Raw genomic sequence first — 26,491 nt, 5'->3', positions numbered from 1 at the left:
CTTTGTTGCTTTTCTCTGCATTCTTTCTAGAGTCTCCACATCTTTACACAGAGTCTTTTACGGAAATACTTGCTTTTGAATAAACAGAAAAGCCATTAAGATTGTAGCTAATTTCATCACAAAGTCCATAATTTGCTAATACTGATCTTTAGTAAAGTAAATAATTACTTTAAAGATAGTAAGCAAGCCTACACTATGTCAATGATATTAAAACTGAATATTCTTTATTACCAATTTAATAAAGGAGTACATATTTTTTTAAATCTTAAAAGAACAGTAAATGATTTCCCCCCTTTAAATGTTGACTTCATTTTGAGAACTGTGAAGTATCACATATTTATTTTTATAAATTATATGACTGCCAAATTAGATATTTCTAGGATTTTTAATATAAAAGAGAATTGTCAAAATGCAGTTTGTGATTTAAGTGTATGCTTATCATTGTTTTTTACATTTGTTATAAATTTGATTAAATTCAGATCTAGGCTACTGATTTTATTTGTGACTGAAAAATCACAATGTTCCTAGTGTTTTAAAAATTGAACATTCTCTTTTATTCTAGCAAAACACTGGTAGTACTAAATGATGCATTGCTTTGTTAGATGGCCGTTTTTTACTTTCAAATTAAAGATCATGGAGTATGTGCAAAATACTCTGAAATCTATTGCATTGTTTAACAGTTGGAGATACAGACACCCGAGTATCATATAAAAACTATACGTACGTACGTACATACATCTATATATCCCTCCTAGACTATTAAATAATAAAAATAAAATAAAATAAAAGTATAAATGGTGGTAAAGAACCATTTACCATAATTTCAATATTAAATATATAATTGGAAGCCATCAAAACCCTTAAAAATACTTAAAGCAAAATGCTTTTAAATAATATTTTTACTGCAAGAAAAACCTCAACTTCAAATAATGGACTGAGTGAATTGGTATCTTTTGTCACTTGGGTTGGGAAGGAGGGTATCCTCAGGTAATTCTTTATATTTTTAGCACCCACAAAATCATACTATTGAATTACATGGCAATCTTTTTTCTGTGTTTAGTGGAAAACAACTAAAATAATGCCATATTTAGGCTTCGTTTATTTCAATGACAAATCCCCTTTCAAAGTCCAGTCATACAAATAGAAAAGTGCAATTCTTTGTCATTGAGAGGTTGTCAGCTCCATTCATTTCTGCAGTAGATTACACACATAAACTTTTGAATAAAGTTTCAGACTAAGAGCACATATTTTTTATCACTACAATAACAGTTGTCTTGATCCTAGCCCTACAACAGCAACAAAACATTTACCCTCAAATCCAAATTAATGATACAAATTGACAGTAATTTTCAAACCAATTTGTTAGAAATGTTTCTGCTTCATGAAATCATCTGGTTATTATAAATTGAGACAGGCTGATTGCAGTTTTCCTTTCTTGGCAATGATAGCAGCAGTTTTAGTGGTCAAACTCTAGAGAAAGAGGAAGTCCTCCATGAATGCCAAAGCCCAAACTGTTTTGGAATAATATGGATAATTGTTTAATTATCCAGTCACGATTCGTTTCAGAAAAGTAGCTTTGTAATTAGCCCTCTTAATTAGGCCAAAGTGCTATGTAATCCAGTTTCTGATTTTAGCGCCTAATGCTTCTATCAACCTTAGAGAGAAGAGGTAGCCTTCTCCTATAGTTTGTCTTCACAAACTAATATTCGGTAAAAAATGGGAAATAGTATTTGCTTATCACAACTGGTAGCCATTTTAGTCTTGTCTTAAATGAATTTGTCTAATTCTCATTCCATGCCATCCAAGCCAATCGTAGTTAGCAAAAATCCCAAAAATTAATGTGAATCATATTTTTTTTTTCTGCACAGGATATTTTCATCCATATTTCACCAAAAGGCCAAGGGAGCTAATGCTGTCAGTGAGAAAACACCAATCTGTCATAATCTTCATAGATTACATAATTTATAAAGCCTGGTCATGGTCCCAGTGATTTCCTATTTAATTCTTTGTCTCAAAACACTGTTCCTATTTAGGATACCTCTTGATGCCTTCATAAATTTGTTTGCTCTTTTACACACATTTTTCTACTCAACAGTACCCTTTTTAAGATCTAATAATCAGAACTACATCATTAGTTCACTATTTTTTTTACATATAGGCATGTGAAACAGCAATACTTATATTCTGCCAATTATTTCCACTCCTTTAGTAAACAAGCAACATCAGACTAACATTTTTGACAGCTTTTACCACCTTTTAGCAATAGAATCTTGAAAACTGCCACCAGTTGTTTCTTCTTGTTGCTCCTAACATTGTTTTTATAGAAGAGTTCAAACATCCCTTTGATATCTTCTGCAGCAAATTCTGATCCTCAGAAATCGACCTTCTTTTAAATAATAAAGGACTTGGTGTGCTTGAAATCCTAAAGGAATTAAATAATTAACATAATTCAATCAAGTTCTAGTGAGGTTAATGAAGTAGTATTTGTAAACAACCAGTGGCCATGTATGTGCTCATCACACAAGGTGGATTATATGTAAGTGTACAAGGTATGTTACTTTATATCATCTTGAAACAGAAGAGTACTGACCTGCCTTTCTTTCCTCCACTTCTCACAAATACATACATATACACATACATGCATAATAGCAATAGGACTTATATACAACTTTACTGTGCTTTACAGCCCATTCTAAGCAGGTTACACAATCAGTATATTGGGTTGTCATTTTATCCACCTCAGAAGGTTGGAAGGTTGAACCTGTTGAGATTTTAACTGCCAAATTTCAGGCACCCAGCAGTCAGTAGAAGTAGCCTGCAGTACTGCATTCTAACCACTGTGCCACTGTGGCTCATAATCCCCAAACTAACAGTGTACCTGATGCTACAAGAGCAAATATTTTACTGCTCAACAAATATTAGGAGCACCATCATGCCTTTCATGCTGTAGAAGCTTACTAGTCAATTTGTAAACATTGGGGTCATTTTTATAGTAATCTGGTGTCTGCATGTGAACTGAAGTCAAGACACATTGACATGAATCCATAGCTCGTGGCCACTTTATGGCCATTATGATAAATATTACTAGCGTCTACATGGATATCTATCTACCTAATATCACATTTTCTGCCAGTGATCATGTATGAAAGAAAGATCATAGCAAAAAACAAAATGTACATTATTCTAAAGGTAGACTTTATTTACATTTATTTTTTATGTACATTACATATATATTTCTATACCTAGGTAGGTAAATTATATAAGCTAAATTTATGCTTAAACATAAAATAGCTATTCGGACTCTTCCCCTCCTGAAATATTAGTATTCATTTGAAGCGATACCACACTTCATCTTTGCCCAAAGGCTGAGAAACATTTGATGGGAACATTTATGTTGGGGAATATTCAAAATCAAGTCCCATCTTCTTTCCCTATCTATTTCTTCCCACACTCAGCAAGAATATATTACTAGGTTCAATTGATTTGTTCAGTTTTCAGCTACTGCATTTTACATAGTAACTATGTGAAACATGCAGATAGATGCAGAATACTCACTTTTCCACTTTCTGTAGCTCTGTACTTTGAACTATTGTTCCTGCTCATGAAATTAAAAAACAAACATTTACATCTGAGGACTTCTGGTCAATCTATATATCTCGTGAATATAAAGATTTTTCATACATACTTCAACTGAGTTTCCCTGAACTGAACCCAAAATTTATCAGCTGCCTAGATAGTGTACTGAGGAAAATATTTTCTTGTGTAAAGCAACACCAGTCATCAAATTTTAAATTGAGTAATGCCTTATTTTTGTGACCATAATAATAATAATGTGTATAAAACTCTCATGTTGAAATATTCCAATAGAAATTTGGTTTAAATGATTTGTCTAAATAGAAAATGTATGCATTTTATGAAAACAGCAGTTACTATTCTTTTAATTAATGAAAGTGAACTATATATTAATCCAATGCCCATAAACCATAAGAGGAAGTATACTTTATACACGTACAATGATGAAACTGTATAATGCATAAAGAAAAATATTGCCCAATGACTACTGTATTCAAATTTTTAGATGATGTATTAGAAATCACCCACACTCTTTAAATATTTTCCAGCTGTGCCAAAATTTATAGGTTATATTCTTCAAAAGGTCAATGCAACTAAATCTACTAATTCTATTCAATTGCTTCCACAACCCAGTAAAAATTATGATTAACATTTTGGCAATATAAACATGACAATAGACAGAAAAGTAACTGTACTTACATTGAAGAATTTCTTTCTAGAAAAATAAGGACAAAATGCAATAAGACTAATGCAATTTGATATTAATATTAATTGCAAAGTTTTTGAAAAATTAACTATTACCAAAACATTGAGTTGCTTTGCTATTGTATTCTCTCACTGATTTTTGGACACATTCTTTTTTGTATTTCCTATAAGACTGCAGTTACATATTAACATGACTTGCATGGTTGAAAGTGTAATCTTAAGAAGGGGTGACAAACTTGCATTGCCACGTCATCACTTGACGTGTTGTGACTTTTTCCCCCTCACTAAAACGGGGGTGGGCAAGGCCAGTGCGTGATGCATCTGGCCCATAGCCCATGAGTTTGACACATCTGATCTTAAGGAATGTTTTTTCTCAGTATGAATTTTCTTGCAGATTGTGCTTTTTCTCATCCTACTAAGGGATAGCTTAACTTGGAACATTTCCTAAATAATCTGAAGAAGTTTATTGAGCATCTGGTCTTTATCTAGTGTGGATTGCTTTGCCATGGAATTATAAGTAGGTGCTGGTCTTAGCAAACCTAGTTACAGCTATTTCTTATCTAATGTTTTATGTATCTGAACAGAACAAACAAGATTTTAAAAATATTTTCATGGTGTGCTATTGAAATGCTTAAAAATACAAAGTCCTTTTGATCAATTATGAAAATATTCAATGCCACAATAGGGCAATACTTCTTAGAAATTATGATATTACAAAATAATAAACATATTTTCAGAAATTGATAGAATCTAGAGAAACGTGGAGAAAGAAGGCAAGATTAGGATACAGATTCTCCCCCCACAATGGACTTAAAATATTGTTAGATTTCTCCTGCCTGCTTCCTCAAAGAATAATGGCTCAGTTTTGCTGCTAAGAATCCAAATTGTTCTCTTCCTTTTGTGGTTCATTGTTCCTGTAAGAGTAAGGCATGCAGAAAGCAAGAACTGACCAGCTGCTCTGCTGAAAGTGAAGTGGATTTTATTTCAGCAAAGTATTTTGTAAATGAGTGTGCTTCTATTGTAATCCGGCAGAGGGAGTTAACAATAAAAATTCTGCAAAGATTAAACGTGCTGACTATATATCACTCTTTGGGTAAAGAAAAGTGCACCAGTTTTTAAATTGCTAGTATGTGCATACTAGTTGCATTTCATAATCCAGAATGCACCTGTTAGAGTTCAAATAATGGTTCAGATTGAATTCCAAAAAGGTATCTAGGTATACATGGAGGCACAAATGTAGCAGATTCTGATACAATATTCAATTTAGCAGACATATAATCTTGGAGGAAATGCAGCTAATCATGATAAAAGAAGCAAAGTGTCAGTCCAACTTTCCTGGCCTTCTGCAAATATTTAAAAACCTGACACTACCAATTGACTTGGGCTTCAAAGGAGGGGATTCCTTTGGGAGTGATAGATTAATAACCGATCCCATCTCCCCCCTCTCTTCTCATCTTACTCCTTCCCGCCCCATCTTTTATAATTAGGGATGAGCATTTTGATTTTTATAGTATTTATATTGTCCATTGGTTTTGTATAGTTTTATCTTTTTTTATATTGTAAGCCACCCAGAGTTACCATCTGGTAAGATGGGCCAATAAATGTAATAAACAAACAAAAAATAAATGCACCTTTTCAGAATTGTACTGCATATTCCTACTTTCTGTTCTTAGAGTTAAATTTGCCAAACAGTTTCATGATTTTCAAAATTTCTGATAGCCTCAAATAGTTAGACGTTTCTTTCCAATGTGAATAATGGCACATTTCTAAAATAATCTTTATTTTTGTGGAGCTGCATTATTCTCTAGTCATGTTGTTCCTCAATAATAGCAGTAATGCAGTCTGCTGGAATACATGGAAGTGCCTCCCAAATTATCAAAAGAACATTAAATCTAATTGTGCTTAATCAGTAAAGAATATAAATTCTGTTGATTCTCCAACCAGGAAAGGGTTAGTCATAGGGTGAGTGGGATGTCAACATCATCACCTAATCGTTATTAGTGTACACAATGAATCCAGTGCACATAAAAAGGGTTGGATTTTGAACATCCAGTTACCAGATGTGCATCATTTTTATTCCTTCCTATCCCCCATGAACCACTTCTATTGTCCTAATTGTATTTGTAACCACAATTCACAAGCAAATAGGCAGTGAAATACCTGCAATACTTTAAAGAAAGGGTAAATTCTACTTACTTGAAAAATAACCCTTCTTCTGTGCATAATATACCCCAAGACCACAGGAAGCTATTATTAAGGCCACAATGACCACCGAAGCTATGATAGCACTTACATTAAGGTCATCTAAAATTCAAAGCAAAAGAAATATATCAGGAAGGGATGCAATACCCAGAATAATTTTGTCAAGTAAATAATCTGAGAGAAGGCAACAATGACTAACATTCAATCTTAAATGACAACAATAAGTAAAAACATTACTCATATGTTGTTGCATGTAAACAATGAAAGTTCAGTTTTCACCATCGTGATGAATTGAGTGGCCTTATCTAAGCTTCTGTCTCTGTTCTTATTTCCATAATTCTCCCATATGATAATCACTGAAATTCTTCAATACTATAGAAAATAATAGTTACAAAGATGAATGAAATGAGGTCTGTGAAGTCTTAATTATGCAGTGAAGTCACTTTGAAGAACACTTCAATTTTTTTTCGATTTTCTTCCCTTGCAAACATCTTACAAAAAAACTTATGTTCTGAAGGATTTAGCTATGAAGAAAGCAAAACTATAGCTCATTATATTCTCACTTCTTCCAAAAAGGTTCCATTCTAAATGTCAGATGCCACGTGAATGTAGCTGGAAATAATTTGAGACCAAAATAGAAAAGTGTTGCAAAAATAAAGGTAGAATTTAAATGGTCACTATACTAAATAAATAATAGATTCTTCTGGCAGTAGCCAATCAATATTTCCAAGAAATCTAGAATATATGATTGAAAATCTCAGCAGATAGTCCACAGGTGTCAAACTCGATGACATCACGTGACATTGTGATATTTTTTGCCTTTGCGAAGCTGGGATGGGCATGTGACGCATCTGCATGTGGGATGCCAGTTTAACACCTCTGGTATACTCATATATGCATTTATTACCTTTGCTAAATACTTTTTTCTGTATACCTGAGTCTAAATACTATTGAAACTACCATCTAAGTACTAAGTACATATAGGATTATGCTATAAATGGGAGTTAGCTGTTACAATCATGAAAGTACAGGATACACACACACACACACACAGACACACACACACACACACACACACACACACACACACACATATATATATATATATATATATATATATATATATATATATATATATATATATATATATATATATATATATATATAATCTGCTTTAAATATAGCACAAATATTTGAGCATATGTTAGGGGTACAAAGAGAATGATTCTGATAATATCAATGTAGACATTTTCATATGGGAAAAATCTTTGATATCCTTTTCCCATTGTTATATGATTTGTGTACTTTAAGAGTATTTAGATTTCTATTTAAAAATAAATGGTTGTATCTTATTTTAAGATTTAAAGCAATACAGGTCCATATTCAAAATTATCAACATTTAAGTGCCCCCCTTTCAAGATGCTGATTTCATTTCTAAAGCTGGTTCTTTGGCACTGCTCCTGGTTTTGAATAGGAGCATTTAGGAGTGACCCAAGATGACCTTTGGATGATTGTGGACCCAGTGGGCAAAGAGGGGGAGTTCTTGAAGATTCCAATTTCCCCTGGAAGGGATCAAAAAGTCATTGGGTGTATCCATCTTCCCATCAAGCAGTTTTGTTTTCTAAGCATGCCACAATTTTAACTTTAACTTTTTGATTTCACTGTTTTATTTTGCTTATTGTTTTAAAAGGTTGGTTAATGGTTGGGTGCTCATTTATCTCAACCTCTTGCTGGATTCTAATTGCCTTCTCTCTCTCTCTCTCTCTCTCTCTCTCTCTCTCTCTCTCTCTCTCTCTCTCTCTCTCTCTCTCTCTCTCTCTCTCTCTCTGTCTCTCTGTCTGTCTCTCTGTCTCTCTCTCTCTCTGTCTCTCTCTGTCTCTCTCTGTCTCTCTCTCTCTGTCTCTCTGTCTGTCTCTCTGTCTCTCTGTCTCTCTCTCTCTCTCTCTCTCTCTCTCTCTCTCTCTCTCTTGATATAAGTTGTTTTGGATAACCTCTCTCTTCTGTATGGAAAGCATAGAAATGCTCAGGGGTGGTGAACAGCTTTCAGACTCTCACCACTGAATTCTGTATTTTTTTGAATTTGTAAAACACCTGGAGTTTATTTCCATTGAACTTTTCTTATAACTTTGGATGGGTATATAGAGGCAAACATACTTTTTTGGTTCTTTGTTCCTTACTAAATTTCACAGATTAAGATGGTTGAACAGTCTCTGAACCTAAGAAAGGAGAGTGTGGTGATGTGCAGCTTCTATGTGCAGTTTCTCTCTTGAAAACTTGATTAAACTTTAATAATTGTTAAAATAATGTTAAGATCTGAAGCTTCATCTGTTGTTCTGAAAGTTAAGTCTGCACATCCTTTAATGTTATGGTTTTGACTTAAAAAGGAAAGGACAGATTCCAGATATCTTCGAAGTCTGAGGGAGACTGAATGGATTTATTATAGTTAATTGGCAATTACTTCTGCTTGCACTTTGATGGGCCTATTTTGGAGATTACATTTGCTATATTTAATTAAATAGTAAATGACTAGAGATAATATTAAGAAACTAACATAGATATTTAACCCAGAATGATTTGTTTATAACTTTTGGGATGATTTGGGATAGATAGATGCCATGGTAAATTTTCTATGAGTGGATTACAAAAGCAGCCAGTTAACTCTTATGTTTCACTAATGTTTTTTTCTGTTAATTATTTGATCATTAATATAACATATAGAAAACAGGTCAACAAATTGTAACTAGATGTAAATAGTAATTTTTTTAAAAAAGTGGAGGGCTTGTTTTGCAAGGAGTGGGAACTAATGTAGTAATATATTAATCAGTATTAAACTAAAGGGGATAATATGTGTGTAATGTTTTTTTGATGCACATTTTTAATGCTTTGAGTGTTTTGTGTTTTTTTACTTTTGTCCTTTTGATTTTTTTTTTAGTTCTGAATTTTGTATTTTAACTTTGTTTTGAATAAAACAAAAACATATAAATTAAAAAAAAACATTTGCTCACTTGATCACCACACTCTAGTACCTATTGTTATGTTCAGTAAAAAATTAATATAGTGCAGGTAGTCCTCAACTCCATTGCCAAGCAAGGCAATTTATGACCTTTTTGCCAGTTGTTAAGGAAATCACTGCAGTTTATAAATAGATTATGTGGTTGTTAAGTGAATCTGGCTTTCCCCACTTTCTTTGCTTATTGAAAGCCAGCTGGAAAGATTACAAATGCTGATCACATGACCCTGGGACATGTCAGTTGCCAAATGCCTGAATTTTTATCACATGGCCATGGGGAGGCTACAACTGTCATAAATGTGAATATAGAATAGGATAGAATTCTTTATTGGCAAAGTGTGATTGGACACACAAGGAACTTGTCTCAGGTTCATAAGCTCTCAGTGTACATATAAGCAACAAGTGATAAATCATGATCACGATCATAAAATATAATCATAAATAATAAGGGGCAACACTCAGTGATAGTCCTAGAAAAGCTAAATAAAAGCAATCAACATAAATTATAAGACACAAACAACCAAGTTATAGTCATAAGATGCTAAAGGAATAGCTAACGGGAGAGATGAAAAGAATAATAGTAATATAGCTCGGCTACATGGTTTGACATGCCAGGGAATAAAACAGTGTTGTGGAAATAAGTTGTTTAGCAACGTGATGGAATAGAGGGAAAACTGTCCTTGTGTCTTGGTATGCAATGCCCTAGAGCATTGTCTCAAGGGAAGAGGTTAAACAGTTTATATCCAGGATGTGAGGAGTCTGTAGATATTTTCACAACCTTCTTTCTGGCTCATGCAGTATACAGATCCTCAGTGGAAGGCAGGCTGGTTGCAGTTGGTTTTTCTGCAGCCCTAGCTACTGTATCTGTTGAAGTCTGTGTCTGTCCTGTTTGGTTGCTGTGCCAAACCAGGCAGTTATTGAAGTACAAATGACAGACTCAATAATTCCTCTGTAGAACTGTACCAGCAGCTCTTTGGGCAGTCTGAGCTTTCTGAGTTGGCACAAGAAAAACATTCTTTCTTGTGCTTTTTTGATGATGTTTCTGATATTAGGTGTTCAGTTCAAGTCCTGAGAGATTATAGAACCCAGAAACTTGAAGGTATGTACTGTTGATACTGTGTTGTCTAGTATTGCAAGAGGTGGTAGAATAGGACCGCTTCTCCTAAAATCTATCATCTCTACTGTTTTGAGCTTGTTAATTTCAATATTGTTCTGGCCCACCACAGGACCAGCTGTTCAACTTCCTGCCCATGTGCAAATTTATTGCTGTCTTGAATGAGATTAAATGGCTGTTGCATCACCTGCAAACTTCAGTACTTTAACAGAGGGATCCTTTGAAATGCAATTGTTGGTATAGAGAGAAAAGAGTAATGGAGAGAACACACAGCCCTGGGAAGCACCTGTGCTAATTGTACAGATATCTGATGTGATTTTACCTGGCTTCACCTGCTGCTTCCGATCTGTTAGAAAGCTTATGAATTTACAGGTGTGGTCAGGCATAGTTAGCTGAGTCAGTTTAGAGAGAAGAATATATTGAATGATAGTATTGAATGCCAAGTTGAAGTCTACAAAAAGGACCCTCGCATAGGTCCTTGTAGATTCAAGGTGCCGTAAGGTATAGTACAGTGCCATATTAACAGCATCATCTGCTGAACTGTTTTCTCAGTAGGCAAATTGAAAGTGGTCTAACAGTGGATCCATGGTGGCTTTCAGGTGGGCCAGCACTAACATTTCATAGGTTATAAACTGGTCATAAGTCACTTTTTTCAGTGTCACCGTAACTTCAAAGGATCAGTAAATGAACAGTTGTAAGTAGAGGACTGCTTATAATGTGTTAAGATTAGTATTCATTACTCTAAAATTTAGTTGATAGAAATTCTGTGTAAAAGTCTCAGACTTAAAATAACATAGGTCCTTACAAAATGTAAATGGTAAGCTTGTCAAAATAGTGCCTTAAAAAAATTAAACTGGTTCTGGACAATAAATCCTCTTTAACTTATAACAATTTCATAGAAACATTTTCTGGCCTTATTTGCATTTGATATTTACCCACTTGCATCCTCTTCACAGGACATCTTCGAGCCCGTCCAACTCTATTATAAGCTTCACAGTAGTATTCCCCAGTGTCATTCTTTGAAACAGGATTGAACAGCTAGTTTAAAAGAAAATACAGCATAACTCATTATCGGGTAAAAGGTTCATGAACAATTAGATGTACAAATTTTCTATATGTTCCTTTGCATTATTTAGAAATATTTATTTACAATATGTCAACATCTGGCAGCTAATTTAATGAAGTAAGTTACTGTTTTTCAGAGGAAACATAAGCAAAAGGTAGTACCAAATTCTGAAATGTTGGTGGGGTTGTAGATATGAAACTGAAAAATTATAAAATAAAATAGAGGGACATGAAAGTCATAGGAATGTAAAAAAATGGATTGGAAGTCACTACCCATTTTGGCTTTAATTTCTTCAAAGTATGTATCAGATATAGAAAGTTAATTATTTGTTATATGCAAACTGGTATCCTTTTTTCAAAAAAAAATGTGCTTTGCTAACCATGTAAGAATAAAGTGATAAAATACTCTTTAATTACCAGAATAGTGCCAATGAAAAAAGATCCAAAATATAAACTACAGTTTTTCTATTGTTACTAAGTTACTATTCTGTAAGAATTCAGCACATGCTCAGTGATGAAATTTGTATTTCAAGCCTGATTTTCTCACAATCAATGCTCTTGTCAATCAATTGTTTTGCTAGTATTGTTCTCAAAGTGGGATGAGATTCTGGATTCCTGTTCAGGCAGATTTTATCACCAACAGGTCTTTGGAAATAATCCTGTATATGTAGTAGACTTCAGACATAATGGACTTGTAGACAGAAATTAGTTTGAGATCAGAATGAAGATCAGAATGAAGGGAAGTTTCTCCAGTAATGGTGTATACTTCCCAGTTAACATTCAATGAAATATATTCAACATTTTTAAAATAACTAAATTCCTCAGTATTGTTCCCATTCTTGCATCAGTTCAATCCCAATTATTTAATTCAGAATGCATTTTTCTCATAACTGAACTTGCAGTTAAAATCTTCACAATGTGAACCGTTTTGGCAGTTGGCTTTCCTTTTTTCTATTTCTATAGTTCCATTTTGAATTTCCTCAATGTTGTTATAATATAGTTTGAATTGTTTTGAGGCCTGGAAAATCACACACAAAGTGTCATTAAAGAAATGTAAACTTACCAAGGTTCCTGTTGTAGTATTCAAAGTATAAGAATTTTTTTCTTTTCTGAACCTCCAAAAAAATGTGTTCTCAGGCAGAACAGCACCATTCCGATACCATCTGTATTTTGAAGCTGGAACACCTTCACTTTCTTTGCATCGCAATTCTACCACTGTCCCACTCAGAGCTGAGATAGGCACTTCACAAGCAGGAGCAGATGGTGGCACTAGAAAATTATGTCATATATCTAAGACAAATACCCATATTTCTAAATCTGAATATTTCTTCACAAGTTACTCAAATGAAAGTTTGAATGGTGTGTGTGTATTCTGCTGTTTTGCTGATTAATTATAAATCAATTAATAATAAAATATCAGTATATCAATTGTATTTTCCACATACATTTTCTTTCACAGTGTTGGAAGGAAAATCCACCTGGTTCAATTCCACGCTGGGAGAAAGATGCTGGAAGCAACATGGAGGCTGGAGGCTGATTGGAAAGAAGGTCCACCAGGGTTTGTGGTTCTGGTTCAACTGACCCAGAACCACAAATCCTAGTGGTTCTTTTCATCAATAAATAGACTTTCTTTCCAATCAGTCTCCAGCCTCCATTTTATTTCCAGCATCTTTCTCCCAGCTTGGAACTGAACCAGACGAATTTTCTTTCCAACAACAGCATTAAATAATACAAGGGAAAACTGCCTAGTGTATAAGTATAATCTGTATTGTCATTGTACTTAAATACAACGAAATTGGTTGGAACCACACTTGCCTCAGGTAAGCAGGAGCGGGAGGTGAGGGAGGTGATGCTGAGGCTAGAAAGCATTATTTCTCCATTATGACAATTACATTGTGGAATAGATTACCTCTAGAAATTAAGCTGGTATTCTCTGAAATAGTCTTCTAGAATAGGTGTGTCAAACTCAAGGCCTGCAGACTGAATCCAGCCTGCAGGGTGCTTAAATCTGGCGCATTGGACTTCTGTTGGCTAAAATGGGCCATGAGGGGCATTTGCGCCCCCATGCCCCATTTTTGCCCTTCACAGCCTCCTGCAGCACTCTGCCAGCCAACCATTGTGCTGCTGGAGGCCGGGGAGGCCAAAAATGGGCCCATGGGGCCTCATGGGTCCTGTTTTTGGTCGTCAGAGTGCCACTGGAGGCCAGGCAGGCTGAAAATGAGGTGGGGTGGGGCACACGGTCCCATGCCCCATTTTGTCCCATCTCCCTCCAACTCCTGCACCCCCCCAGCCCGCAAAGAACTACAATGCTGATCCATCCCTTGAAGAAATCCAGTTTGACACCCCTGTTCTAGAACCTTTTAAAGACTGAAGTCTTCCACAGGATGCTTTGCCATCTAAACTTGGTTATTTTTATAGTAATAGCAATAACACTTATATGTATAGTATATACCACTTCATAATGCTTTACAGCCTTCTCTGAGTGCTTTACAGAGTCAGCATATTTCCCCCAACAATCTGGGTCCACATTTTAACAACTTCAGAAGAATGGAAGACTTAGTCAACCTGGAGCCAGTGCATTCTAACCACTGCACCACTATGCCTCTTAAACAAATTATAGCTAATTTGTTTAAAGTGCCTAACACGTTTCTCTAAGTTTCCTACTTTTCCTACTTTTCTCATTTAAAATCAATTAATTAACCCTGATCCAAATAGATGCACTTATTTGACGTAAAAAGTTTTTTTCATAAAATTGTAATATTCCTGTATTTCATCTGTATCAGCTCTCAAGTTAAATTTAAAGAAAAATGAAGCTACCCTGCAGAATTAAAATTAAAATTTGATTTAAACTGATGATAAGATCATTTAGATTTCTTACCCAAGACTAAGAGAGAGATTTCAACTTCCCCTGTGCCTTGTCCTTGTTCTGTAGGTGCACTAATTTCACAGCGATATTTTGCAGAATCCTTTCTGGTCACATTTTTAATATGAATGCCTGAGTGCAATATTTCAGCACGATCTTTAAAATTACCTGGAAAACAATAACATTTAGAGAGAGAAATGAGAGGGATGGAGGAAGAGTTGGTAGCAGCTAGCTAGAGACTCTTGGATGACTGATTTCTATGTAAAAGATTGATACGAAAGTGGTTTTCTTTTTCAGTGTATAACACACAGTTGTTTTCCGTTCCCCAAAGGACATTTTCTTATGAATTATTTTAGAGTTTTGTATTTTGGGTTAGCTATACAAAAAAATCAAATTAACACTTTCAGATCAAACAGATGCAACTACGTTTTTGTTTTCCTTTTCCTGCTGCCTGCTGCTGAGGCAGTGGCTATAACAATCTTTGTTTGCCACTGTCCACAGTTCTTTCCATAAAGGTAGTGTCTGTTCAATCCATATTCTATGTTGAGGTGGGGAGGGTGGTAGAATAGGATCAGGTCCAGGGGTGGGTTCTGGCAGTCACTACTGCCAGTTCGCTCGTGGGTGCTTTGTGCACTTGTGCAGTGCAATAAAAATTATTCTGCACATGTGTAGAAGCGAAAAACAAGATAGTGGTGCTTATGGCGCTGCCTGGAGAACTGGTTTGGGGGGGTGGCGACCCAGGCCACCAAACCATTACCGATTCAGCCGAACCGGTTTGAACCGGTAGGAATCCACCACTGATCAGGACTACATTTTATATTTTCACCAAAATCCTCTTAGGGTAAATATTACATCATAATCTTTCTCCAATGTATCCAGACATGTATTTCTGCCATAATTACCAAAACCTTTGCATTTTCCCCACTCTAGAAAAGCCCCTTCCCAAGAGAGATTTGCTTAAATCAGGACCCTCAAAAATAGTGTTAGAGCATCCTAGCCAAGCTTTAATTGCACTGAAGTTGTCTTCACATATGTAAACCACATACTTATCTTTTCTGTGTATTCCTCTAAGCCCCTGGAAGCATGCAAATAAAAAAGGTTATATCTGGTTAAGCTCACGTTAGTCAGCAGCCATTTCTCCAAATAATCATGGTGACAGTTTGATCAGAATAGTTGCTAAAATCCACGCTCAGCCCAGGACAGCCAAATTCTTACAGACAGACAAATCATTTATTGAGTGACCAATGGTTATCTTTCAGCCCAACATCTCTCACAGGATGTAATTAGGATAAAATGGGGAAAGAATGTATTTCCTTGAAAATCTTGGAAGGGTGATAAAATATAAAACATAAAATATACCAATAACCTATAGTTGACCTCTAACTGATCCTACATTTGGGGTCATTAATGTGCTACAAACAGCATATTAATGCATAAACAGCCACAAAATATTTGCTTACCTACAAAGGCACCTCTCAAGTAGACAAATGAGAGAGTGGAGCCTTTAATCATTTTCCATTCAACCCTTGCACCAATTTCCTTCTTTACATTGTGCTTACAACTCAGATACACCCCTACAGGGAAGAGGAAAAAAAGATGATTGTTTTTTTCTTTTTCGCTTACATTAAAATCATACAATGCAAACAACCAGCATAACATGAAAACTGATTTCAATAAGATGATCCTGAATGACATATCACAAACTGTATTTTGAACAGAGATTAGTTATCTGAATGTAAGATACCTTCATTCTCATAATGCCCGAAACACCATGTAATTTGATGTAAGTCAATTATAAATGGTGGGTGCATTCTTTCTTAGATCTTGTTTTAAATTGATACATTTGTCAGACCTTTTAGTTGTCAACTTCCAAGGATAACACATAATGGTGAACAAGGTAAGAATAAATCTCAAAAGGTTAAGCAAACCCTCACTTTAACTCAAAGTAGGGAATGGCATCCATTAATGTATAAGACTCAAATTTAAAAATTATTTTATGCATACATACTATAAAATGGTGGAATGGAACAAATTTTGTCCATTGCATCTGAAGTATACTAACATGGGGTTTACGATGCAACATAGCAATAGCAATAGCAATAGCAGTAGACTTATATACCGCTTCATAGGCCTTTCAGGCCTCTCTAAGCGGTTTACAGAGAGTCAGCATATTGCCCCCAACAATCTGGGTCCTCATTTTACCCACCTCGGAAGGATGGAAGGCTGAGTCAACCCTGAGCCGGTGAGATTTGAACCGCTGACCTGCTGATCTAGCAGTAGCCTGCAGTGCTGCATTTAACCACTGCGCCACCTTGGCTCATGTGGGAAAAACTCTGGCTACGCGGGAAATCAAATTTTTCATCTTGCATAATGCTCATTTTCAATATTTATTAGAATTCTGAACTTTAGATCACTAGGAATACCCATGCTCACATTTTTCAAGAACACTCTTTCAAATGTTTTCAAAAGGCACTGTTTTAAAGCAAGATGTACTGATGAGGTGTTATAGTCTTAGAAAATATAAACAATGTTACTATAGCAGACTTCTAGAGCCAAGTAGTGGAAATGGCTAGGTGGTGCTTTTCCTGAAATTTAGTTATCAGGAGGTGAGAGTATTTTTATTCTTTCAGGAATAAAGGTTATTAATCAAAGCATTTTTGCTTTCATAATGTTCTTTTTTCCTATTCCTTTGGTTTTTTAAAAAAATGATTGTAGTGTGTGCATGAATTTTAATGAGGACTGCTGAAACAGAGAATATAAAATCTATCATTTTGCATGACATGAGGAAAAAATCTCACTTAATTTTTTCACATATCTTCTCAAAAAAAGAGAAGTGTTTTCAAATTGAATTTCTCATTGGTATTTCTTAAAATAAAATAAGGGACATTAAACAATTTAATAAAAACTGAGAGGTATTATATAATATTAATAAGCAAGCAAAAATGTTTCTGAAGTACACAGTGATAAAAAAGCAAAATAAACATTTTAAAAAGTGGATTTTGGAATCGAGAATTCACAACAAACATTTCAAGAAGGAAAGATAGAGACATTTTTGAGAAAACAGACTATTTAAATATAAAATAATAAAGTGGTTCAAGGTCCAAGCTTTTAAAATGCTAAGGTTTCGCAAATTAATGAAAATATACTTGAAATATTTTTTAAAGTATGCATTGTCCAAACTTCCATTTATTCCATTGTTCTGCAGACACAAATTGAAGCTCCATATAAATCCTTCATTTACATATTCCTTTTCAAAGTATTCCTGCTTGACCTCTCATGTAACAAGATGGAATGTATGTCAAAAATGTAATTTATTAATCAAAAGCCCACAGCAAACACGATGAGTATAGACAAAGGCAAAGATAGGGACTTGTATTAGAAAGACAGGACTTCAACAGAACACTTGCAGAGAAGCCAATATTGCTCCTGTCTTGGATCTGAAAGAAAAAAAATAACCTGATGTATGAAATTTTATGAAATATTTATCAAATGGCAAAATGTTTTTTAAAGGCAGAAATGGATCATAAAGAGATTTTTTTAAAGGCAGAAATGGATCCACAAAAAGTTGCAACATGCTAGTTTATTCTTTGTTTTAATAGCAATTCATCAAGGTGAAATGGAATGGGAAGGGATAATTATATAAATGATTTCTACTAATCCTTCTTGGCAGTCCACAATACTATAAGCAATCTTGAACACATGTGCAAGAAATGTTAGATGCTTATTAAGAAGTTATATGTCAAAATATATCACATATATTATAGCAGTTATCCCAAATTAAGCAAATTCACAAAATTTGGTGTAAACAAATTTTCAAATGTCAGAAATCTGTCCATGTTCCTGAAGGAGAAAGACACTAGTAAAAATGTAGGTTTATTGTAAGATCAGATAACTTGAAGCCTAAGTAGAAAAGATTTGTAAAACCTCTATATCCATGGAGGTAAAGGCAAACTTTAAAGAACTGAGAAGATAGCCTCCCATATATCAGTGAAAGAGAAATTTTCATGAATGCAGAACTTTTGCTACCTGTGAATTAGAAGAGCCAATAATGGCAGACTTAAAAATCAAACTAAAACATGAATATCACACAAAACTAGGATGGAACATCAAAAAAATCAGTTCAGGAAACATATTCCTATCTAAATTTTGTAGTGTGAACAAATGAATATTAAATTCCCAAAGGTAAAGGAAACAGGTTCAGTGGAATTGAGAAAAAGCATGGAATGGAAGTTGCAAGTGACTTCCCCGAATATCAACCCACCCACTGGAGTGTATGGGATTATGGATAATATAATTCTGTGAATACATTTGTTTTCATTGTTTTAGAAAGATTTGAACAAGCAGTAACATAATTTACATACTGATAATAGCTGTGAATAATAATTAAAAAGATATATCCAAGGTTAGTGCTATGAATGCTTTCAACTAGATTTAGTTATATTTTTAATTTTCTTCTTTTAAATAAATATGACATAATACATTTTTGAGTTTAGCTGGATCACTTATGAGAAAAGCTAAAGAACATTTGAAATAAGTATATTAGTCAAGTAACTAAATGGTTCTGGATGGATATTTTATGTTTCTACAACCAACTATACTTTAATGACACGAGCCTTCCTGATTCTTAACCTTGTTTCTGCTTTTCTGTGCTTTCAATATAATGTAAACATTATATATATTGCACACACACACATACACACACACACATTTGTGTGTGTGTAAAATAGATGTACTATACCTTCAAATTCTCTTGCTGTGACACGTTCATTGTCTGAGTACACAGTGATTCCATATGTTTTATAGTCTGAAAAGAAAGAAAACTTACGTTAAAATGTTCATTATTTTTATACTGAAACAAACTAAAAAACCCTCTCTTTACTTGGCAATCATACTCTCAAACTGCTTGGCATCATTTATGGTAAATTTATGGATTTCTATGAGGAATTAAGGGTTTAGGTCTTTAACAAATGTGTGTGTGTGTGTGTGTACGTACATGTACATATACATATACATATACATATACATATACATATACATATACACACACACACACACACACACACACACACACACACACACATATATATATATATATATATATATATATATATATATATATATATATATAAATTTATCTTGTTCTTTTTTGAAATTAGGCTTCATGTTATATAGAAGGGTGTTTCTTGTAATAATTTTATGTTAGAAGTAACTGTTTATTATTTGAAATTACATCAATTTTCTTCTTTCATTTAAGATGTTGAATTTGCTCTATGTCAGAATAATTAGGTTTCATTTTGTAAAAGTACTTTAAATACTTTAGATAAAAAGTTACATTATTGTTTTTATGATTAGGAAATACAAAAGAAGAACTGATTAACCTACAAGAGAGAGTGAGTATACTAAAGATTAAGCTTCATTTATTTTTAATGGCACAGCTTCTAAACAATTTTTAAAGTCAAATAGTCACACATGTCAAAAACCATTGCCCAACTGAGATATGCATGATACAGAGGATCATATTTCTGTTTCATCACAGGGAGTCCAAATCAATCTTGATTCTTGGGGGATCATTGTGAAAGAACAAAAAACATCCTGCTCAGCTTCTTGGATATTAAGACAAAAATGCAAGAAACACAAACAGAACCCAACTACTTTCATGCAGTTGCTTCCTCTATGCACATCATGGGACAGGAAGGGACCTTGGAGGTCTTCTAGTACAACCTCCTGGCCAAGGCAGGAGTTCTTACACCATCTGGTACAAATGGTTGTCAAATCATTTTTTTTAAATATCCAGCAAAGGAGTTCCCATAACTCTGGGAGACAACTGTCAAATGTATTATTTATTCTCAATGTCAGAAATTCCTTCTTATTTCCAAGTTGAATCTCTCTCTGATAAGTTTCCACCCATTTTTCTTGTCCTGCCCTTGGATGCTATGGAGAATAAAACAACCCTTTCTTCCTTTTCAATTACTATGAAATAAATGAATGGATTCAAAACATTAATTAGGTTCAATCAACATTATGCAACATTGAGCATTGGAATATCTACAAGAAATACCACTTGCCTGCAAGCAACAACTGGAAGGACCACAAAATAGACAAATAGAACATGAAGAAACTAAAGTGCTCTGAGACTTTAGAATTTACACAGATAAGCATCTGCACACTACACCCCAGACATGACAGTTGTTGATAAGACAGACAAAAAAATGGATAGTGGAATTGGCAGTACCTGGAGGCAGCAGAGTAGAAGAGAAAGAGTGGAAAAAACTCAGAAAATAATAAAATATAAAGACCTGCAAATAAAAGTAGAATAATTTTGACCAAAGAAAGTAGGCACCTTGCGTGCAATTCCAAAACATCCAGGGCATCACTTGAACAGCATTGGTATTGACAAAAACCCCATTAGTCAATTACAAAAGGCAGCTTTACTTGGAACATTTATCTCCTGTGATGATACTTTTAATACCATCAAGCAAAATCAAGTGTTATTATTTAGATTGGATTTGACATTTTTGTCCACGTTTGAGTCCTTCTGAACAACTGGAATAGGCAAATGATTTTGTTTGATGGTATTAAAGGTATCATCATATTTATTTATTTTTTAATACTGTTGTGTGCCACTAACAGTAACTTGTTCGTAACCTGTATTTTTGATAAATAAATAAACATCAAGTTATATAGGGCAAACAGTAGATATGACATTTTAACTTCTGCTATTATATTCTGTATGTAGATTGAGATCTTGCCAATTTAAAAATATATATAAAACAATTTTATGACATTCATCTATAGGAATCATTTATTATTCTGTTTTAACAGATTCTTATGTCAATCAAGCTAAATTTGGGGTTTTCTCATACTACAATAGATAAAATATAATAAAATATAGTATAAAAAATTTCCATCCATATAAATGTAGTACATTTTGTAAACCCTATTGTTGCTTGTTTCCTTTTTCCAAAGGAGAAAAAAATATTTATATAAACCCTTTCACCTTGTGTTATTTGGAAAGATCTTTCATAACTATGGACAAGTTCCAAAACATCTAACCACAATCATTTTCAAAACAGTGACTAGAAAAAATGAGTTCAATGCTCAGTAATCAGATTAAAATTAATATAAAAAATGAACATAGTTTTAAATTTCAGTGAGCATCACTGAAAAATCCTCAAAAATTCAGAATTATAATCTAATTTTTAGTAACAAAAAATAATTAGGATATTTCTTGCAAATCTTTAATGCTATGTCTTCCAAGTCTATTTATGAATATTATAATAGTTTTAAATAGTTTTTAAAAATTATTTTGACAAATGAAATGAATAAATGTGGCAATAGTTTAAAAAATGTTCAGATTTTTTTTTCTGCCAGTCCTGTTCTCCTGAAAATGAACAGGAAAATAAGTTAAACGGTTTAGCATTACAGAAAAATCGGTCAATACTTTTATACTGTATAGAGTTTATGATAAAAACAACAAAATTGTGGGAAAGGTTACTAGTTGATAAAACATATATATTACAGTATCTTTTCCCAACATCTTATTCAGGTAGGTAGATGAATTTTATTATTCTGTGATTGGGATGTGTGGGGTTATTGTTTATCCTTGACAATGGGGAGCTACATATATGTGATAGATTTTCTCTGATGAACAGTTGAGTAAATCAACACACATACTTGCATACTTTTAAAGTACAAATTTAAAATGCCTAAAAGTATGCATTTTTCATTTTAAAGTGCAAGAGTAGATACATCTTAAGATGTTTTTAGAATATCTCACATAAATTGTATCCAATGATATGTGTGAGAACACTGTATATACAGTGGTGGAATTCAGCCAGTTTGTACCAAGATATTCTGGAACATATGGAAGCATCAAAGTGGAAGCAATCTGAAACTTCTGAAAGGAGCTGCTAAGCAATCCCAGGAAAATATATTGTTCCAAACACTTTGAAGTACCTTTATGGAATTGAATCCAAAGCATTAGACAGATCGTACTAATATCAACCAAAACACATACAGTATACTATAGATATAAACAAATCTAAATATTGGATACATAAATTTGTTCTCTATTATTTTAGGCAGAATGAAATAGTCATTGTATCAGTAGAGTGAATACAGCTGCTAAATAGATCTGTAATTACTTTCTCACTTTTACTTTGCCAGTTACAGTGTTACTATTATCCAAAAAGGACCACAGTGTAAAATTTATTTTCCTTGCTTATACATGATGTCTTAAGCAAAGGATAAAATAGTTATTCTATCAGCAGAATTTTTATTGTATGAATTAAAAGCCATATTTAGATCAAAGTCTTTATACAGTATTTATTGATTGCCCTATTTTGTACAGATATTTGTTTGATAATAGATGTTTGGAAAAATTATTCTTCACAGAATCAAACTACATAAAAATTGTCATGACTAGTCTTTACTGTCATTTCCATATTTCTTTTCCATGTATTATCATTTCACCTGCATTTTAAACTAAATTAAATATGTATCTGAAGTGTGATTTAATAATTAGACCCCACCTAGCAAATTTTAAATAGGATTGTTCTAGTGCAAGCCATGAGTATTTCAGACAAGGGAAAGGCAGGGAATGGAGAACTGATGCAGAAATCCTTAAGAATTTCTCACATCATAGCACAAGTAGACTCCTATTTAAACATGCGCATGCACACACACACTTCATAATAAACACTACAAATGCTTCCACAGAGGCTCAGTGTTCTTTTATTTGAATGTGTTGTCATCCCTCCAGCTGCACTGCTGTCCTCCAATGCAGCTTGCAGTCTTGAGAACCAAATAGCATCCAGAAATTGTTGCTATTCTCTACACATTTTCACCAATGCTAGCAGTGGTGAGCAGTTCCCAGTCTTCTACCACCTTTTGGTGATAACACTAAAACTGCTTGTTTTTTAATTGCAACATGTTTAATTTCTGAAAATGAAGTCCTCTTCCCATTGTTTACCAGCTACTAGATTCCACAGCAGTTGGATATCATAAAAACAGGATTTTCTCTTTGAAAACTTTTTTTCATCTTAAAACCATCCTCTCTACTCTTTACCACTTCTGTTTGCTTCCTTTTTATTTTTGTAGTGCCACTACCTTTCAACACCCTTTGACCTTTTCTAACTCTTTTATCATTTTCACTTTTTCCACTAAAAGCAATGGCTGATCGCCAAAGTAAAAGCCTGCTTGGCCATGTTAGAATGTTTGGGAAAGCTTTTACTTCAAGGTTAGCACTTTGCTTCCTAAACTGCTAGCAAGATGTGTAAAAAAAGAAAAGAAAATGAAGCTACTTTTTAAAGAAAAGTAAAGGAAGTTCAGTGGAATTCTTGCAGTTACCATAGTTATAAAATAGTCAAAGGAAGTCTGCAAGTGTCCTGACTTTCATTTTACAATCATTTTGTAAAGTGGCAAAGTTATTTATTGATTGATTGATTTCAATACAATTCCAAAGGTATACCTGCAAACATGAGGTAGCTCTTTCCTAAAGGTCTTTACAAAGCCTAAGCACCTGAAAGCCTGCAGAGGGCTTAACAGAAAGATAGCAGAACTGTGGCACCTGCTTCCTTCTTATAAAAAAATTACAAACAAATAGCAACAAGACATTCTAACGGAATTTTAAAGAACCAAATCATTAGATAGGGGAAAAAACATTTCAGAGAAGAGAGTTTTCAGGCAACTACATGTTTCTGAAACAGTAAACGTATAGTAGCACTTTAAAGTTTTTATTTAGACTTCTATTAAAAATGAATAATTACTACATATCCAAAAATGGACTTCATTTTGTACAGAAATTAAACACATTTAACTGGTGGAAAACTTGTAATTGCTCTCTGCCCCTTGCTTTTTCTGTGTGTTTGTAAAGCCATGATTTGAATCCTTCCAATATAAATAAATGATACCTCTGACATAATCACATCAATGTTAAGCCAACAAAGTGTAATGTATAATTTTAGCATGGCTATACCTTAGCATATATGCTATGGCTTAGCATGGAAATATGGTCCTGCATATTTTATTGTAAACCATTTTGACAGTTGTGCATTCCAGCTTCACTTATCTATGATCAACACATTGTTTGGGTGTGGTGATTTCTATTCCATTATTGTTTTTTTAAGTGTTTTAGTTTTCAATAGCTATGTCCATTTTTATAAACATCAAAATACTACAAACCAATATTTTGAAACATCTGATATAATTTGTTTCAAGGAGAATTCTGTAACGCTTTTAACTGTTTAACCAGACTTGCTCAGAAATTTACAGTGGGTTTTACAGCAACATTTTCAATAATATCCATGCCAACACTGAAAAACTAGCAAATGTAAACTAAACAAATATAATTTTACATGTATCTATGACTAGCAGGTATTTTATATAAACCAGAAAAGGACCATCTTGTCCTCATGTCTCAAATATCTTTACAAACAACATAGATGAAGAGCTTATAGATAAAGCTTATCAAATTTGCACAAGCCATCACACTGAAAGGAACAACGTTTAAAACAATAAGTAGAACAGAAGCCAAAACTAACAAAATGAATTTCTATACAACTTTGCATTTTAGTGCAGTATCACATACATGATGTTGGGCAGAAGATTTATTGATTGTACTGTAGTCCATAAGAAGACAATTAAGGAATTGGCAAACCACAAGCTACATATTAATCCAGAGCAGCAGCAATGAAGTATAAGAAATTCTACTCATCATTAATAGGATAGGTAGCATCTATTTTGTACTGACTGACATTAGGACATATTCTTGAATAGCAACAACCTACAGCGGAAAAAGGGGCAGTTGAGAGGAAATGTAAAAACTTTTTAAAATATCTGATGGACCATCACTTAGTTGATGGACAGATCAACAGATTTATTGATACCCCATATAATTTTATCCTGCTCCCGAATTCTAGGGCTGTAAACTTCATCTCAAGCCTGCCTTAAGAGCTCATCTTAGGTAGTTGGTTAACATGGTCAGCCTCTCGATCGCCTCTCCGGCAACCAAGACAAATTCTGCAGCCTGCCTTGCGAAGGTATCTTCCCACCTTCAAAGCACGGTGAATGGTGAGGAAAGCTTCACTCCCAGTTCGTCTTAGGCCAGTCTTAGCAGACACAAAACACTCCACCGAATCGGTGGTTTTTATTTGCGAGGGGAGAAAAAAAACCCCAAATCTTCTGCGGTTTTGCAGCCAAAACAAGCTAACGAACTTTTTTTTTTTGGCCACCTTGGAAAGTGTCCTCGGTTACTCCCGGGTCCCCGCAACGTCTGGAGCCCAAACCCGATCGGCTCAGCTCCCCAATTGTTGCCGGGAGAGACGCACGCCTCTCGGCAGCAACAGCCAAGCTCGCCTTCCTTGCCAAGCTTGCTAATCAAATCAAAGCGAGCCGTGAGTGGGGAAGGGGCAGGCAGGAGCCCTTTACTCCCTTTTTTACTTCTTTGCAAGCAGCCTAGTTAGTAGGAAGACCCGGGAGCGGGCTTTTGTTTGCTCCCCTGCCCTCAAAAGTGAGAGGAAAAGCCTGCCTGGAAAGCGGCGAAGGAAGAGCGCCCGCACCGAGAGCCTCCCCGTCGCCACAAGATGCTCCTCGCCAAAAGAGGGAAGATTTAAGGCGGCGTCGAGTTTGGCAGCTCCTAAGCGCAGAGTCCTCTCCCCACCTCGGCCAACCGTCCTCCATAGCAGCCCAAACTGAATGCTAAAGCAAGTACCCCACCACCACCACCACCACCCAGAAGAGAGGGGAGAGAAACCTCAGGAGACTTACAGCCTAGGGACCCCAAGAGGGAGAAGAGAAGCCAGCAGAGGAAGCGGCGGCAGCTCGCCATCTTCCATCCAGAGCAACAGCTGCTTCCCCCCCGCCCCCCCAAGACAAACGAGAAAAGTGGCTGGCGGGTGGCGGCGGCTCCCTCCGACTGGGGGAGAAAAATCGATGCAGCAGCTGAAAGCCTTGGCTCCAG

General features: G+C 34.6%; 1 protein-coding gene across 2 annotated transcripts; it reads right to left on the bottom strand.

Annotated features, from left to right (window-relative positions):
• Window positions 1-198: 198 nt before the first annotated feature.
• JAM2 (junctional adhesion molecule 2) lies at window positions 199-26,491 on the bottom strand. 2 transcript variants are annotated; one of them, XM_087721559.1, is made up of 10 exons: window positions 26,299-26,491; window positions 19,271-19,336; window positions 15,993-16,106; window positions 14,548-14,700; window positions 12,733-12,938; window positions 11,540-11,642; window positions 6,475-6,582; window positions 4,273-4,288; window positions 3,556-3,595; window positions 199-2,422 (listed from the first exon to the last, which is right to left on the bottom strand). In XM_087721559.1, exons 1-10 carry the CDS (start codon window positions 26,357-26,359, stop codon window positions 2,390-2,392), a joined length of 900 nt encoding a protein of 299 aa, XP_087577685.1. In that variant the 5' UTR covers window positions 26,360-26,491; the 3' UTR covers window positions 199-2,389. The 2 variants fall into 2 exon arrangements, with proteins under 2 accessions (XP_087577685.1, XP_087577686.1); XM_087721560.1 differs by lacking the exon at window positions 6,475-6,582.

Source organism: Thamnophis sirtalis, unplaced genomic scaffold, assembly GCF_051295495.1.
Source record: "Thamnophis sirtalis isolate CommonGarterSnake01/CBP01778 unplaced genomic scaffold, rThaSir2_p1.2 scaffold_8, whole genome shotgun sequence".
NCBI lineage: Eukaryota > Metazoa > Chordata > Lepidosauria > Squamata > Natricidae > Thamnophis > Thamnophis sirtalis.
This window is presented reverse-complemented; position numbering and strand designations above follow the sequence as displayed.

Excerpts from the sequence above, each read along its gene's own strand:
- JAM2 (XM_087721559.1), bottom strand. The coding sequence starts at position 26,359 with ATGGCGAGCTGCCGCCGCTTCCTCTGCTGGCTTCTCTTCTCCCTCTTG. Across the intron at positions 19,337-26,298 it reads CCTCTTGGGGTCCCTAGGCT|ACTATAAAACATATGGAATC; the intron begins GTAAGTCTCCTG and ends CTTTCTTTTCAG. Across the intron at positions 11,643-12,732 it reads ATACTACAACAGGAACCTTG|CTGTTCAATCCTGTTTCAAA; the intron begins GTAAGTTTACAT and ends CTTTTAAACTAG.